This window comes from Macrobrachium rosenbergii, chromosome 56 (genome assembly GCF_040412425.1).
Source record: "Macrobrachium rosenbergii isolate ZJJX-2024 chromosome 56, ASM4041242v1, whole genome shotgun sequence".
NCBI classification, from domain to species: domain Eukaryota; kingdom Metazoa; phylum Arthropoda; class Malacostraca; order Decapoda; family Palaemonidae; genus Macrobrachium; species Macrobrachium rosenbergii.
The window spans coordinates 52176295-52194458 of record NC_089796.1 but is presented as its reverse complement, the minus strand read 5'-3'; the positions used below and the strand labels follow the sequence as shown (position 1 = coordinate 52194458).

The 18164-nt window shown below is 41.7% G+C and overlaps 2 protein-coding genes across 20 annotated transcripts in view; both read left to right on the top strand.

The window, feature by feature from the left end:
• The window catches only part of LOC136836319 (regulator of G-protein signaling 9), a 1320722-nt gene that overhangs the window by 159861 nt on the left and 1142697 nt on the right, over window positions 1-18164 (top strand). The window lies entirely within an intron of this gene.
• Window positions 4508-6409, top strand: LOC136836050 (uncharacterized). Its single transcript, XM_067099938.1, has one exon. The coding sequence runs from the start codon at window positions 4820-4822 to the stop codon at window positions 6398-6400; it is 1581 nt and encodes a 526-aa protein (XP_066956039.1). The 5' UTR covers window positions 4508-4819; the 3' UTR covers window positions 6401-6409.

Here is an 18164-nt window from a genome sequence, read left to right as displayed (position 1 = left end):
TTTGAGTTGAACACAAAGGCATAGGTCGATTCTGAAAGCAAATCCCGAAGCCAGTAAACCGGTTTATACAGTAAGAGGCCTTATAGCTAAGTCCCTAAGGTTCAAAATAGTAGCCCTCTTAATCCCTCATTCACCCCTGTGTGGTTAACGATTTTCCTAACCCCCAGAACACATGATGTTGGTGGGTGGGGGGCAGTGACTAAGGAGCGTATTGTTTCACCCTCAAATCAGGTGACCTGGGGGACTAGGCCTAACTCTGTTCAAATTTGTCATGGCGTCTCCTTCCCGCCACTAATTTCCCACTCATAGCTGACGACTGAGAGACGAATTTTTAAAAATATGGAAGAATATATATATATATATATATATATATATATATATATATATATATATATATATATATATATATATATATGTGTGTGTGTGTGTGTGTGTGTGTATGTCACATACACCGGCAGGACACACACACACACACATATACATATATATATACATATATATATATATATATATATATATATGTGTGTGTGTGTGTGTCACATGTGTGTGTGGATGTCACATACACACACACACACACACACACACACACACACACACACATATATATATATATATATATATATATATATATATATATATATATATACTCGTATATATATATATATGAAGATAAAAGGCCCATAAAACACCATTTTGAACGTTGCAACCATATATTTCGAACACTTCCTTCTGTGCTCCTGTTCACTGGTAAAATATGGACATGATGTGTTTCAGGAGTATATATATACAAAGTATATGTAGGCGTGGCAGTACGTCACTGTTAGTATGCAGGTGACCGTTGACCCAGGAAGGATGGAAATGAGGCTATTCCTTGGTGTTTTTGGCCTCATTAACTCCCTTCTGGCGGCAAGTCCGATGGTCTTATTTTCTGGAACACCTGCTCGAGAAGAGGGCTGAGGATCAAATCGTCGATGTCATCCGATTTCCAATGTCCTCCTGACAGGTTCATGTTGTTGGTTTGATTGATGATAACAGATTCCAACGTCATCCTTTTGTACGGACAGTTACTCTTGAAAACCAGCTCTGCCACACTCCAGTTTATGGTATGGCCTTTATCCCCAATATGTAAGAAATCCCCGAAATCTCTGAAGCATATCGCACTGATCTTTTGTGCTCTGTTAATCTTTGCGAGATGGATCTACCCGTCTCCCTAACGTAAATCTCATTACAAATGCCGCCGCACGGAAACTTGTAAACTCCGGATTCTTCCCCTCTTTTACTTAAGTATACGTTAATGAGAGAGCTCCTAATGGATTTGGGATAATGGAAAATATAAGGATTGTTAGACCTGGGGTGTTCTGTAGCTTTTACTTTGTCGCTAAAATCTATTTGTCTGTTGTTAGTGGAACCTCTGTAGTATATTCTATTCGCTTTATTCTCGATAATGTCTGGTGGGTAGAGCAGTTGCATTAGGTGTTGGCAGATCGTGTTGAATTCTTTATCAAAGTACCAAATTGAACATATCCTAAGCCCCACGAATAGGTTGCAGCTGACCATGATCTTTACGGAGACATCGTGGTGCCTTTGGAAATGAATATACAAAACAGAGAAAGTGGGTTTCCTTTACGCTGTGAAAGCATATCTGTTCTGTTCTCTTATGATTAGTACTCTAGGAACGACAATTTTCTGTCCTTTTCCCATTCTGTTTTAAATTTTATGGTTAGAACTAGGAAATTTAGTGCATTAAAACACTCATTGAAATCTCCCCAGCTATTGTCCCAGAAAGGGAACACATCATCTACGTATCTAAGCCAGATCATATTGCGGGATTTGATAGACAACAAAATTTCCGTCTCGAAATATTCCATGTGCAGGTTTGCTAGAATGGGGGATAGGGGACTGCCTATGCTACAGCCAGATTTTTGTTTGTAGGAATTACCATTAAAAGAAAACACGTTGATAGTTACACAGAGGTTGATTAATTTTAGCGTTTTATCAATGCCAAGAGGAAAATATTCTTCAAATGGTCGTAACTTCCTCTTTAGAAAATACAACACGTCGGAGGTCGGGATTTTGGTAAATAATGACTCGATGTCTAGGCTGAGCAACTTGTTATTTGAGGGAATATTTAAACTATTAAATTTTTATATAAAATCCTCTGCATGTTTAACGTGGGAGGATGAGAAGGTTCCTAGAAAGGGTGATAACAGATCTGCCAGCCATTTGGATAATTTACACGTGTTGCCTGTACGTCAGGCACTACCTTGTGTGTATATGACCAAACTGGTACTCGGTCTGTTGGCAAAGCTAAACTCCAGGTATGGAGAGGAATGAAAATTTGTTTGCTGGAATGTGAATTAATAGCGGACAAACAGTATCATTGCAGTTCTAGTATTTATGTAATGAAGAGGGAATATTGCTCAGTTGAAAAAGAAGATATTCTGAAACTGTACCCAAGTGTGTTCGATGACTCAGTTAGAAAATTGGATATGTGGTGCAAAATCTGAATTAATGAGTCAGTTACACCTGTGCACTGGGCACCATGCAGAATAACAGCAGCCTTGCATCTGAGATTTTAAGAAAAATTGGACTGTAAGCGAAAGCTTGGCATTACTGAAAAGGTTGTGGAACTAACAGATTGGGTATTTACACCAGGTGTTGTTCTTAAGAAAAAAGGTGAACTTTGTATCTGTGTAGACCCTTCAGATTTGAATAAAACCATTAGAAGGGAACATTACCAGTTACCCACTATTGAGGACATTGCAATAAGATCGTCAGGAGCTCGAGCGTTTACAGTTCTTGATGCCACACAGAGATTCTAGCACGTATGTTTACAGGATAAGAGTTCTAATCTGACTACATTTAACTTTCCTTTTGGAAGGTATAGGTGGCTTCAAATGCCATTTGGGACTAGCTCAGAGCCTGAAGTTTTTCAAAGAAGTGTATCAGTTGATAAAAGACTTACAAGAAATTGAAGTAATTGAAGATGACTTTATGGTATATGGTCGTGGTGAAAATCTTGGAGAAGCAGTTGTAGACCATAATCGTAACCTTCAAGCATTTTAAAAGCACTGCAAAGAGCACAATGTTAAGTTCTGATAAATTTCAGTTGAAGCAGACAGAAATACCATTTACCGAATAAAAAGTTACTGCCAATGGACTAAAGCTATCCCCTTGAGTCAAAGAAATTATGGAAATGCCTACTCGTACGCCCATGGATGTTGCTGGAGTAGATCGTCTTTTAGGAATAGTGCAGTATTTGTCAAAATTTTTACCAAGATTAATAGATCTTACAAAGCCACTTCCGGAATTTATAAGACAATTTTTACTAGTCAGAAATCTCAAGAGGAAGCATTTACAGCAGTCAAAAAGGCATTATTAGAAACTCTAGATTCTATTGCTTGGAGGGTGAAATTACAGTACAGTGCGATTCCTCTCAGTGTGGGGTAGGTACTGTTCTTTTGTTCTTTTGGGCCAGCCCTCACACCTGTTTCAGGCATCAGGTGGAATTTATGTATCCAAAAAAAGAAAGAAGTTGAATCAAAATGTCTTAACTTTGGTATTATAGGATACATAAAGCAGTAATGTAGGAAAAAATGCAAGAGGTTTCAGGACTGCATATGGAGAGACAACAGCCGGGGAAAGTTTCCTCATTTTTCATTTGTTATTAATGGATGCCAACAAAACAGTCAGTGCTCTAAAGGCAACTTTAATAAGATTTCCATAAAAAGACTAAGAAATTTTTATGGAAATAAGAGCAAGAAATGTCCACATAATAAAAATGCATAGACCAACAAACACTTGCTCACCAAGTACAGTAAATGCAGCCCAACATACCACAGGAAACAGCCACAAATACCGACCGTACAAATTTTTCTCCAACTCACAAGAGTACCAAAATGATTTACCAACATTTTCAGAGGTAGAAAAAATCCGGCCAGGTATTATCACTGGAAAACAGTCTCTGCATAATGATTTTCGTCATTCTAAAAAAAAGTCAAGATAACTTAGTTCGAAGTGAATTATATTTTTGCAGTTTTCACACTAGAATAGATACAAAGAATGTTTTTTTTTTTTATAAATCGTTGTGTTAGCGATAGATAATCCCGTCACCTGTTCAGAGTTTTCTTAGATAAAGGAAGTGTATGGAATATACTAAAGCCTAAGGTTATTTACAAACCTCATTTTAGTAATCTTCCCATCATGCAAATAAAAATGAAGATTGCAGGGATGGGAATGAACTTCTTAATGCTGTGGGGCAGGTTCATATTCAACATCGCATCAGGAAATTCAGATACGTTCATATTTACAAATGTTGTTCACTTGTCCTACGGGTTTCATGTATTATCCTTATGTGCCACAATGATACTGGCATTACGACTATTAAAGGAGGTATTTCCATGAAAGTTAAATTTCCTAGATATTCTAAATCACTTCAGAGCACGTTCGTGCTAGATATCACAGTTCAGATCATGAAGGAATAAGCGTTGTGCTTAACTCAAAAAAGTTTGGATTAAATCTGGGATTGCTCATAACACTGCACTGCAGCTAACAAACTCCCACATGTACAAGTTGAAAATGATATTGAAATCAGGCCTTACAGCTGAGATGTAATAAGTGTATCACTAAAAAAACCCTAACTGTGAAATTTGATTTACATGTAAAGTCACCGCCTTCAAAATACAGGAATGTGTTACATAAGAAAGCTAGTCTTTGTCCTTGACGAGATTCTGCACTAGAGAAGAATGCTGCTTTCTTGATGTAAGCTGTTTCTTTGACATATTACAAATTTATCACATGAAGAGGGACCGGTTCATGCATGCGGCTTCATCCCCTCCTCTCCATCCCCTTTTCATCCCCACCTCTCCATCTCCATCCCCTTTTCACCCCTCCTCTCCATCTCCTCTTCATCCCCTCCTCTCCATCCCCTCTTCATCCCATCTTCATCCCCTCCTCTCCATCCCCTCTTCATCCCCTCCTCTCCATCACCTCTCCATTCCCTCCTCTCCTTCCCCTCTTCATTCCCTCCTCTCCGTCCCCTCTTCATTCCCACATCTCCTTCCCCTCTTCATTCCATCCTCTCCATCCCCTCTTCATCCTCTCCTCTCCATCCCCTCTTCCTCCGTCCTATCCATCACCTCTTCATCCCCCTCCTCTCCATCCCCTCTTCGTTCCCTCCTCTCCATCACCTACCTCATCATTCTTTCCTCTCCTTCCCTTCTTGATTCCCTGCCTTCCATCCCTCTTCATTCCCTCCTCTCCATTCCCTCTTCATTCCCTCCATTCCCTCCCTCTTCATCCCGTCCTCTCCATCCCCTCCCCTCCATCCGCTCCTTACCCCCTCCTCTCCATCCACTCCTCATCCCCTCCTCCCCATCCCCTCTTCATTCCGTCCTCTCCATCCCATCTCCATCCACTCCTCATCCCCTCCTCTTCTTCACCTCGTTATTCTCTCCCCTCCCTTACCTCTCCATTCCCTCTTCATTCCATCATCTCCTTCCCCTCTTCATTCCATCCACTCCATCCCCTCTTCATCCTCTCCTCTCCATCCCTTCTTCATCCCCTCCTCTCTATCCCTTCTTCATCCCCTCCTCTTCACCCCTTCTTCATTCCCTCCTCTCCTTACCCCTTCATCCCGTCCTCTCCATCACTTCTACATTCCCTCCTCTCCTTCCTCTTTCATTCCTTCCTCTCCCTCCCCTCTTCATTCCTTCCTCTTCATCGTCTCTTCATTCCCTACCCTCCCTCCTTCTTCATCCCTTCCTCTCTATCCTTTCTACATTCCCTCCTCTCCACCCACTCTTCATTCCCTCCTCTTCTTCGCCTCTTCATTCCCCCCTCTCCCTCGCCTCTCCATCCCCTCTTCATTCCCTCCCTTCTCCTTCCCCTTTTCATTCCCTCCTCTCCATCCCCTCGTCATTCCCTCCTCTCCCTCCCCTCTTCATCAACTACTCTCCCTTCCCTCTTCATCAACTCCTCTCCATCCTCTCGTCATTCCCTCCTCTCCATCCCTTCTTCATCCCCTCTTCTCCACCCTCTCTTCATCCCCCCTCTGCATCCCTTCTTCATTCCCTCCTCTCCATCTCTTTTTCATCCCCTCTTCATCCCATCCCCTCCATTCCCTTCTCTCCATCTCCTCTTCATCCCCTCCTCCCCATCCCCTCTTCATCCCCTCCTCTCCTTCCTCTCTTCATCTCTTCCTCACCACCCCTTCTTCTTTTCCTCCTCTCCATCCCCTCTCCATCAACTCTTCATCACCTCGTCTCGCTCCCCTCTTCATCCCCTCTTCATTCCCTCCTCTCCATCCCCTCTTTATTCCCACATCTCCTTCCACTCTTCATTCCATCCTCTCCATCCCCTCTTCATCCTCTCCTCTCCATCCCCTCTTCTTCCGTCCTAGCCATCACCTCTTCATCCCTTCCTCTCCATCCCCTCTTCGTTCGCTACTCTCCATCACCTCATCATTCCTTCCTCTCCTTCCCTTCTTGATTCCCTGCCTTCCATCCCTCTTCATTCCCTCCTCTCCATTCCCTCTTCATTCCCTCCTCTCCATTCCCTCTTCATTCCTTCCTCTCTATTCCCTCTTCATTCCCTCCATTCCCTCCCTCCACAAAACCTGATAAGGAAATGCAGTGCATGCCATGTACCAACTCATCCTACATGTGCAGGAAGTACAGCAAAATAAAAAAAGGACACAAAAGTATTTTGCTCAACATGTCTAATATGGATAGACAATGTTATTAAGTCAAGACTTAATATACAGATAGTCGAGGATGATGAAACTGAGGATGAGGAACAAGAGGAAAACGAAATAGAAGAAAATAAGACTGAAGAGATAGAAAACAATAATGAAAACAAAGAACAGGATAAGAGTATGGATGCAGAGAAACTCATAGACCCTACATATGAGGCAATACAACAGCATGCAAACGAAGAAATAAACTATGAAATGACAACACAAAAAAAAAATCCCAAAGAGGTTGTACCCTGATATACATATTGAAGGGAAAGAGCAAGAAAAAAAGAAAAGAAAGACATAGTCTGCACTCTTTTGAAAAGAGGAAACTGCAGATTCGGTGAAAGATGTCATTATAAACATCCCAAGATATGTCACAACTATGAGATTTATGGCAAATGTGCATATCTAGACGGCTATGAGGTTGAATGCAGCGATCTACATCCAAAAGTATGTAGGAACCTGAAAATATGAAAAGGTTGCAAATTCAACAAAAAGTGCAGATACATGCATCCTGTTGCCATGAAGAACAAAAATCAAAAGCAAATGCATATAAAAAATCAAAGTAAAAATAAAACAAATAAAGAAAGGAATAAAAAGTATGAGACAAAGGAAAAAAGCAAGCCAGCACCACGTTATGAAATGTCAGCACCACGATATGAGGCATCAGCACCGAGGTACAGTGCAACAAAGCAATGTATCTATGATGCAAATGGATGGTGCACATATGGAGATAGATGTAGATACAAACACAAAATGAAGAATTATGAAGATGGAAGATCAACTATTTTGGAAAGGTTGGATTTTTTAATGTCTGAAGTTATGGAAATGAAGAAAAGAACAACATATCAGAGCAGGAAAGAGAAATGGGAAAATCCTTATTATTACCCATATTAGCTAATGGGGATAAAATGCAAACCATCATAGTGATGAATGCACAGGGTTTAGTTTCGAGTAACTCAAAAAGAAAAATAGAGTTCTTAGAAGAACTAACCCAAACTGGAAAAATAGATGCAATGAATATAAGTGAAACCTGGTACTCACAAGAGACTGGTAATGATGATCAGTTAAAGGATTTCCAAACTTATAGATCAGATAGAAAAAATAGAAATCAAGGGGGAACCTTGATATATGGGAGAGACGTAAATCAAGGAAAAATCTGTGAGAAATATAGTAACACAGAATTTGAATTAATACCAATAACATTTGAATCTGAAAAATTAATAAACATTGTAATATACAGACCCCCGAATACTAAAGAGTTTGACATAATAATTGACAAATTGGATGATATATGTAGAAATCACAAAGACTGGAATATACTCCTATCTGGAGACTTTAACTTTCCTTTTTTAGAATGGAAAGAACGAACAGGAGACTGTGGTTGTATTTATACATATAAAAAGGAGAGTAATAGTAGCGTACAAGATAAGAGGCAATTTGAAAAGCTATTAGATATGCTACTAAAACATAACATTCAGCAAATAAATAACCTGCCAACAAGAAAAGATAATATTTTAGACCTAGTATTTGTGAACGAGGTGAACTATGTTAAAGAAATAATAGTGTATAATACGAGTATTTCGGACCATAATGCCATAGAATTAACAGTCCGTTCCAAAGCACATGACAACAGAGATAAGCAAGAGAAGAAAAAATGGGAAGGATATGGAAAATATAATTTCTATAGTAAAAATATAAATTGGTCAAAAATAAATGAAGAATTAAACAAAGACTGGGAAAACATATTTGTAAGTGACAATATACAGGTAAATATGGATATATTATATAAAATATTAGAGGAAATAGTGGAAAAATATATACTGAAGAAGAAAAGTAAACATCAGTCATGCATACCAAGAGACAGAAGGATCTTGTTCCAGAAAATCAGAAAGTGGAAAAAAGGTCTTGCAAAAGAAAAGAATGCATAGAAAGTGATAGAACTAAAAAGTAAGATAGAAAATGCAGAACAAAAGATTATAGAGTCAAAAGAAAATGAAAAACAGGACCTAGAAGAAAGGACCCTACAAAATATCAAGCAAAACCAGAAATTTTTTTAACTCATATGCAAAAAAGATGAATAACATAAGAGTAGAAATAGGCCCTCTAAGAACTGAAGGGCGATTAACGAATGAGAAAAAGGAAATATGTAACATATTAGCAGAAAGATATAAGAGTGAATTTACACCTAGAATTGATAATGAAGATAATGATACAGAAATAAGAGATGAAAATAGTGAATATTTATTGGACATAGATATTACTGAAGCCGATATTGTGCAGGCTATTAATGAAATTAAAAATGGGTCAGCAGCAGGACCAGATGGCGTACCTGCCATTTTGTTAAAGAAAGTGTTTCATTCAATCGCAAAGCTGCTCGCAATATTATTAAGACACAGTATAGATACAGGCAAGATTTATGCTGAGCATAAATTAGCATATATTACCCCTACTTTCAAAGGTGGATCAAGACTAGAGGCAAGTAATTATAGGCCTGTGAGTCTGACATCTCATATTATGAAAGTGTATGAAAGGGTAATGAGAAAATATATAATGAAACATTTAATGAAAAACAGTTTGTTTAATATAGGACAACATGGTTTTGTACCTGGAAAAAGTACACAAACACAACTGATAGTCCACCTTGAAAACATATATGAAAATATGATAAATGAAAAAGATACAGATGTGGTTTACCTAGACTTTGCAAAAGCTTTTGACAAGGTAGACCATAATATATTGGCGAAAAAATTAGAAAACATAAAATTGTGGACAAAGTAGGAAGATGGGTAAAAGAATTTTTGCAAAACAGAAAACAGATAGTGATTGCAAACGATGAGAAACCGGATGAAGCTACGGTAATATCCGGTGTGCCACAAGGTACGGTGTTAGCTGCATTGATGTTTGTGATTATGACTGCTGACATAGACAGTAATGTTAAAGACTCGGTAGTGAGTAGTTTCGCCGATGACACAAGAATAAGTAAAGAAATTACTTGTGATGAAGATAGAAACTTGTTACAAAGAGACCTAAACAAAATATATAAATGGGCAGAGGAAAATAGGATGGTATTTAACTGTGATAAATTTGAATCAATAAACTATGGTGATAAAGAAGGAATGCTATATGCATATAAACGACCTAATAACGAGACAATTACAAATAAGGAAGCAGTAAAAGACCTTGGTGTGATGTTGAATAGGAATATGTTATGCAATGATCAAATAGGAATACTATTGGCAAAATGGAAAGCAAAAATGGGAATGTTGTTCCGGCACTTCAAAACAAGAAAAGCTGAACACATGATTATGCTTTATAAAACGTACGTACATAGTCCACTTGAATATTGCAATATAATATGGCACCCACACTACCAAAAGGATATTGCACAAATAGAGAGTGTACAAAGGTCCTTTACATCTAGAATAGAAGAAGTTAAGGAACTTGACTACTGGGAAAGACTACAATTCTTAAATTTATATAGTCTTGAAAGGAGAAGAGAACGCTACATGATCTTCCAGGCATGGAAACAGATAGAAGGAATTACTGAAAACTTCATGGAGCTAAAAATATCAGAAAGAGCATGCAGAGGTAGATTAATAGTGCTCAAAACTATACCAGGAAAACTAAGGAAAGCACACAGGACATTAATCCACCACGCACCAGCATCGATAATGCGGCGTCTATCCAATGTGCAACCAGCTCCTCTGAGGAACATATCAGGAGTGAGCGTAGATGTGTTTAAGAATAAGCTCGACAAATATATAAGATGCATCCCAGACTATCCAAGACTGGAAGATGCAAAATATACCGGAAGATGCATTAGCAATTCTCTGGTAGACATCAGAGATGCCTCACACTGAGGGACCTGGGGCAACCCGAACGAACTGTAAGGTCTGTAAGGTAAAGTAAGGCCTCTTCATCCCGTTCTCTCCATCCCTCCCCTCCATCCGCTCCTTACCCCCTCCTCTCCATCCACTCCTCATCCCCTCCTCCCCTCCTCCCCATCCCCTCTTCATTCCGTCTTCTCCATCCCATCTCCATCCACTCTTCATCCCCTCCTCTTCTTCACCTCGTCATTCTCTCCCCTCCCTTACATCCCCATCCCCTCTTCATTCCTTCATCTCCATTTCCTCTTCATTCCATCATCTCCTTCCCCTCTTCATTCCATCCACTCCATCCCCTCTTCATCCTTTCCTCTCCATCCCTTCTTCATCCCCTCCTCTCCATCCCTTCTACATCTCCTCCTCTCCATCCCTTCTACATTCCCTCCTCTCCTTACCCCTTCATCCTGTCCTCTCCATCACTTCTACATTCCCTCCTCTCCTTCCTCTTTCATTCCCTCCTCCCCCTCCCCTCTCCATCAACTCCTCTCCATCCCCTCTCCAACCCCTCCTGTCCATCCCCTCTTCATCCCATCCTCTCTATCCCCTCTTCATCCCCTACTCTCCATCCCCTCTTCGTTCTCTTCTCTACATCACCTCATCATTACATCTTCTCCTTCGCTTCATGATTCCCTGAACCCCACATCCCTCTTCCTTCCCTCCTCTCCATCCCCTCTTCATTCCCTCCTCTCCATCCCCTCTTCATTCCCTTCTCTCCATCCCCTCTTCATTCCCTCCTCTCCTCCCCTCTTCATCCCTTCTTCTTCCCCTCTTCATCCCTCCTCTCAACCATCTCGTTCCTCTCCTTCCCCTCTTCATTCCCTCCTTCATTCTTCCCCTTCTTCTTCCCTTCATTCCCTCCTCTTCTTCCCCTCTTCATTCCCTCCTCTCCCCCTCTTCATTCTCCATCCCCTCCTCCTCCCCTCTTCATCCCCTCCCACCCCTTTCAAAATGCCCATCTTCATTCAACTCTTCCTCCTCCATCCTCTTCTTCATTCTTCATTCATCCCCTCTTCATCCATCCTCTCCCTCCTTTTAATTCCCTCCATCCCCTCCATCCCCTCTTCATCCTCCTCTTCAGTCCTCCTCCCATCCCCTCTTCATCCCTCCACTCTTCACCATTTTGTCCTCCACATCCCTTCTTTTCCTCCCTCTCCATCCCCTCATCCATCAACATACCCTCTTCATCCCCTCTTCATCCCTTCTTCATTTCCCTCTTCATTCCCCTCCTCTCCATCCAGATCTCCTTTTCCCATCCTCTAATTTCTCTTCATCCCCTCTCCATCTCCTCTTCATTCCCCTCTCCATCTCCATCCTTTCTTCCCCATCTCCCAGTCCATTCCTTTGCTTCTTCCTCTCCATTCTCCATCTCCTCCCAATCCCCTCTTCATTTTATCTCCTCTCCATCATCCATCAACTCTTCATCCCTCTCCATCCCCTCTCATCTCCTCCTCATAACCATCACCTTCCCCATTCCCTCCTCTACATCCCTCCTTCCTCCTACCATCCTCCTCTCCATCCCTTCTTCATCCCCTCTTTCTCCATCCTCTCGTTATTCCCTGCTCTCCATCCCGTCTTCATTCCGTCATCTTCTTCCCTCCTCTCCATCTCTTTCATCTCCCCTCTCATTTGATCCTCTCCCATCCTCTTAATTCATCTTCTCCTCTTCTTCATCCCTTCTTCTCCATCCCTTCTTCATCCTCTCCTCACCATCACCTCTCCATCCCCTCTTCATTCGATCTTCTCCTTAACTTTTGCATTCCCTCTTTTCCATCCCCTCTTCAATCCCCTCCTCCATTCCTTTGCCATCCTCCTCTCCATTCTCTCCTCATCTCCTCCCCGCCATTCCCTCTTCCTTTTCTCCTCTCCATCCCCTCTCCATCAACTCTTCATCCCTCCTCTTTCTCCATCCTCCCATCCTCTCACCTCATCCCCTCTTCAATCCTTTCCTCTCTAATCTTCATCCTTTCCTCTCTATCCCATCTTCATCCCTTCATCTCCATCCCCTCTCCATCCTCTCCTCTCCACCCCTTTCATCCTCTACAATCCCTCCTCTTAACTTCCTCCTCTCCATCCCCTCTTAATCCCCTCTTCATGACTCTTCCTCCTATCCTCTCCATCCTCTCCATCCTCTTCATTCCTCTTCATGCTCCTCTCATCCCGTCATCCCCTCTTCATTCCCTCCTCATCTCCCTTCCTTCCCTTCTTCCATTCCCTACTCTCCATCCCCTCTTCATTTGATTCCCTCTACAGTCCATCCCCTCTTTATTCCATTCTCTCCATCCCCTCACCTCTTCATCCCTCTCCTCTTCTCCATCCCCTCCTTTCTTCCTCTTCATCCTCTCCTCACCATCACCTCTCCATCCCTTCACCTCAATCCCCTCTTTATCCTCCCCTCTCTATCCCCTATTCATCCCTTCATCTCTATCCACTCTCATTCCCATCCCTTCCTTCCATCCCTCTTCAATCCCTCCATCCCCTCATCTCCATCACCTCTCCCCTCTCCATCCATCCTCCTCTCCATCCTCTCTTTATCCCCTACTCTCCATCCCTCTTTGTCCCCTACTCTCCTCTTTATCCCCTCTTCATCTTCTTCATTCCCCTCTTCATCCCCTCCTCTCTATCCTCATCCCCGTCTCTTCTTCATCCCCTCTTCCCATCACCTCTTCATCCTCTCCTCTCTCTTCATCCTATCCTCTCCATCCCCTCACCTTTCATCCCTCCTCTTCATCCCCTTCCCCGTCTCTCCATCCCATCTTCATCCCCTTCATCTCCATCCCATCCTCTCCATCCTCTCCATCTCCTCCCCATTCCTCTTCATCCCTCCTCTTCATCCCCTCTTCATCCCCTCATCTCACCATTCACCCCTTCTCATCCCAACTCTTCATCCTCTCCTCTCTATCCCCTCTTCATCCATCCCATCCCCTTCATCCATCCCATCCCTCTTCATCCTCTCCATCCATCATCCCCTCCATCCCCTCTTCATCCCCTCTCAATCCCTTCCATCCTCTCCATCCTCCCCTACATCCCCTCTTCATCCTTCCCTCTCCATCCCCTTTCCATCCCTTCATCCCCTCCCCTTCATCTCTCAATCTATCCCCTCTCAATTCCTGTCTTCATCCCCTCCTCCCATCACTCTCATCCCTTCTCATTTCCCTCCCAGTCCCATCCCCTCTTTCTACATTCCATCCATCTCTCATCATCCTCTCCTCTCCATCCCCATTCTTCATCCCTCCTTTCCATCACCTCTTCATCCTCTCCTCTCAATACCTTTTCCATCCTCTCCTCTCCATCCCTTCACCTCAATTCCCTTCTTCCATCCCTCCCCTCCTCTCTTCATCTATCCCCTAATCTTCATCCCCTTCATCCCTCTCTTCATCCTCTCTCCATCCCTTTTCATCCTCCTCTCCATCCCCTGTCCATCCCCTCTTCATCCCCTCCTCTCCATCTTCGTCCCCTCTTTTCCATCACCTCTTCATACTGTCCTCTCCATCACCTCTTCATCCCTCCCCTCCATCCCCTCTCCATCACCTCCTCTACATAACCTCTTCATCCCTTCTCCATCCCCTCCTATACATCCCCTCTTCATCCCCTCCTCTCCATCCCCTCCTCTCCATCCCGTCTTCGTCCTCCCCTCTCCATCCCCTCTTCATCCCCTGTTCCATCCCGTCTTCGTCCTCTCCTCTCCACCACCTCTTTATCCCCTCCTCTCCATCTCCTCTCCATCCCGTCTTCGTCCTCTCCTTTCCATCACCACTTTATCCCCTCCTCTCCATCCCTTCTCCATCCCCTCTCCATCCCCTCTCCATCCCCTCTTCATCAACTCCTCGCCATCACATCTTCGTCCTCTCCTCTCCATCCCCTCCTCTCCATCCCATCTTCATCCTCTCCTCTCCACCCCCTCTTCATCCCGTCCTATATATCCCCTCTCAATTCCCTCTTCATCCCCTCCTCACCATCACCTCTTCATCCCTTCTCCATCCCCTTTCCATCCCTTCATCTTCATCCCCTCTCTATCCCCTCCATTCCCTCTTCATCCCCTTCCTTTCATCCCCTCTCTTCATCACCTCTTCATCCCCTCCTCTTCATCTCCTTTTCATCCCCTTCCATCCCATTTCATCCCCTCTTCATTTCCTCCTTCCTCCTCCCTATCTCCTCTCCATCACTTCTTCATTCTCTCCTCTCCAGCCCTTCTCCATCCTCTTCTCTCCATCCTCTCTTCTTCCTCTCCATTACCCCTTCATCCCCTCTTCATTCCCTCTCCAACCACTCTTCGTCCCTCTCTTTTTCATCCCCTCTTCGTAGTGTCCTCACCATCACCTCTTCATCCCTCCCTCCATCCCTTCTTAATCACCTTCCATCCCCTCTCCATCCTCTCTCAATTCCCTCTCCATCCTATCCTCATCCATCCCCTTCTCTCCATCCCCTCTCAATCCCTCCTCTCCATCCCCTCTTTATCCCTTCTCCATCCTCTCTCTCCATGCTCTCCTCTCCATCCCCTCTTCATCCCCTCTTCTCCATCCCCTTTTCATTCCCTTCTCTCCATCTCCTCTTAATCCCCTCCTCTCATCCCATCTTTATCCCCTCCTCTCCTCCCCTCTTTATCCCCTCTTCTCCATCATCTCTTCATCCCTTCTCCATCCCCTCCTTCCATCCTATCTCCATCCCCTCCTCTCCATCCCCTCTTCATCCTCTCTCCATTACCTCTTCATCCCATCCTCATCGTCCCCTCTCCATCACCTCTTCATCCTCTCCTCTACATTCCCTCTTAATCCCATCCTTCCCGGCCCCCGCCCCGCCTCTCAACACCTACCATCCCCTCTTCATCCCCTCTCCACCCCAGTCTCCAACACCTCTTCATCCCCTCCTCTCCATCACTTCTCCATCTCCTATTCTCCATCCTCTCAGCATTTCCTCCTCTCTATCCCCTCCTCTCCATTCCGTCTTCGTCCTCTCCTCTAATACCCCTTTGACATAATAATTGACAAATTGGATGATATGTGTAGAAATCACAAAAACTGGACTATACTTTATCCGACTTTAACTTTCCTTTTGTAGAATGGAAAGAACGAATAGAGACTGTGGTTGTATTTATACATGTATAAAAGAGAGTAATATTAGTGCAGAAGATAAGAGGCAATTTGAAAAGCTATTAGATATGCTACTAGAACATAACATTCAGCAAATAAATCACCTGCCAATAAGAAAGGATAATATTTTAGACCTAGTATTTGTGAACGAGATGAACTATGTTAAAGAAATAATAGTGTATAATGCAAGACCATAATGCCATAGAATTGGCAGTCCACTCCAAAGATGAAAACAGATAAGCAAGAAACAAAAAAAAAATGGGAAGGATATGGGAAATACAATTTCTATAGTAAGAATATAAAACTGTCAGAAATAAATGAAGAATTAAACAAAGACTGGGAAAACATATTCGTAATTGATAATATACAGGTAAATACAGATATATTATATAAAATATTAGAGGAAATAGTGGATAAAAATATAGCAAAGAAGAAAAATAAACATCAGTCACGCATGCAAAATGACAGATGGATCTTGTTCCAGAAAATCACTAAGTGGAAAAAGATCTTGCAAAAGAAAAGAATGCATGGAAAGTGATGGAACTAAAAGTAAGATAGAAAATGCAGAACAAAAGATTATACAATCAAAGAAAATGAAAACAGGACTTAGAAGAAAAGACCTAAAAATATCAAGCAAAACTACAAAATATTTTACTCATATGCCAAAAAGATGAATAAAATAAGAGTAGAAATAGGCCCTCTAAGAACTGAAGGTTGGTTAACGAATGAAAAAACGGAAATATACAACATATTAGCAGAAATATATAAGAGAATTTACACCTAAAATTGATAATGAAGATAATGATACAGAAATAAGAGATGAAAATAGTGAATATTTATTGGACATAGATATTAATGAACCATATCGTTAATACTAATGAAATTAAAGATGGATCAGCAGCGGACCAGGGATGCGTCCCTGTCATTCTGTTAAAGAAAGTATTTCATTTTATCTCCGCTCGCAAATATTATTAAGACAAAGCGTAGATACAGGCAAGATTTATGATGAACATAAATTAGCATATATTACCCCTATTTTCAAAAGTGGATCAAGACTAGAGTCAAGTAATTATAGGCCTGTGAGTCTAACATCACATATTATGAAAGTGTATAAAAGGGTAATGAAGAAAAATACAATGAAACATTTAATGAAAAATAGTTTGTTTAATATAGGACAACATGGTTTTTTGCCCAGAAAAAGTACACATACCCAACTGTTAGTCCACTATGAAAGTATATAAAAAGTATGATAAACAAAAAATACAGATGTGGTTTACCTAACTTTGCAAAAGCTTTTGACAAGGTAGACCATAATATATTAGCAAAAAAATGAGAAAACATAACATTGTTGATAAAGTAGGAAGATGGATAAAAGAATTTTTGCAAAACAGAAAACAGATAGTGATTGCTAACGACGAGAAATCGGATGAAGCTACGATAATATCCGTGTGCCAAAAGGTACTGTTAGCTGCATTGCTGTTTGTGATTATGATTGTAGACATAGAATGTAATGTTAAGGACTCGGTAGTGAGAAGTTTCAATGACACAAGAATATGTAGAGAAATTACTTGTGATGAAGATAGGAACTTAATACAAAGAGACCTAAACAAAATATATGAATGGGCAGAGGTAAATAGGATGGTATTTAACTGTGATAAATTTGAATCAATAAACTATGGTGATAAAGAAGGAATGCTATATGTATATAAGGGACCTAATAACGAGACAATCACAAATAAGGAAGCAGTTAAGGACGTTGGTGTGATGCTGAATAGGAATATGCTATGCAATAATGAAATAGCAAAACTATTGGCAAAATGGAAAGCAAAAATGGGAATGTTGTTTCGGCACTTCGAAACCAGAAAAGCCGAAAACATGATTATGCTTTATAAAACGTATGTACGTAGTCCACTTGAATATTACAATATGATATGGTACCCACACTACCAAAAGGATATTGCACAAATAGAGAGTGTACAAAGGTCCTTTACAGGTAGAATAGAAGAAGTTAAGGACCTAGACTACTTGGAAAGACTATTCTTAAAATTATATAATCTCGAAAGGAGAAGAGAATGCTACATGATAATACAGGCAGAGAAACAGATAGAAGGAGTTACCAAAAACATCATGGAGCTAAAAGTATCAGAAAGAGCAATGCAGCGATTATTCAGTGCATTACCAGCTCATCTGAGGAACATATCAGTGGTGAGTGTAGATGTGTTTAAGAATAAGGTCGACAAATATCTAAGCTGCATCCCAGACCATCCAAGATTGGAAGATGCAAAATATACCGGAAGATTTTAGCAATTCTCTGGTAGACATCAAAGGTGCCTCACACTGATCACCTGGGGCAACCTGAACGAATTGTAAGGTGAGGTCTCCACCACCTCTTCATCCCTCTTCATCCCTAAAGAAATCCTCTCCATCACCTAAAAACTCCATCACCTCTTCATC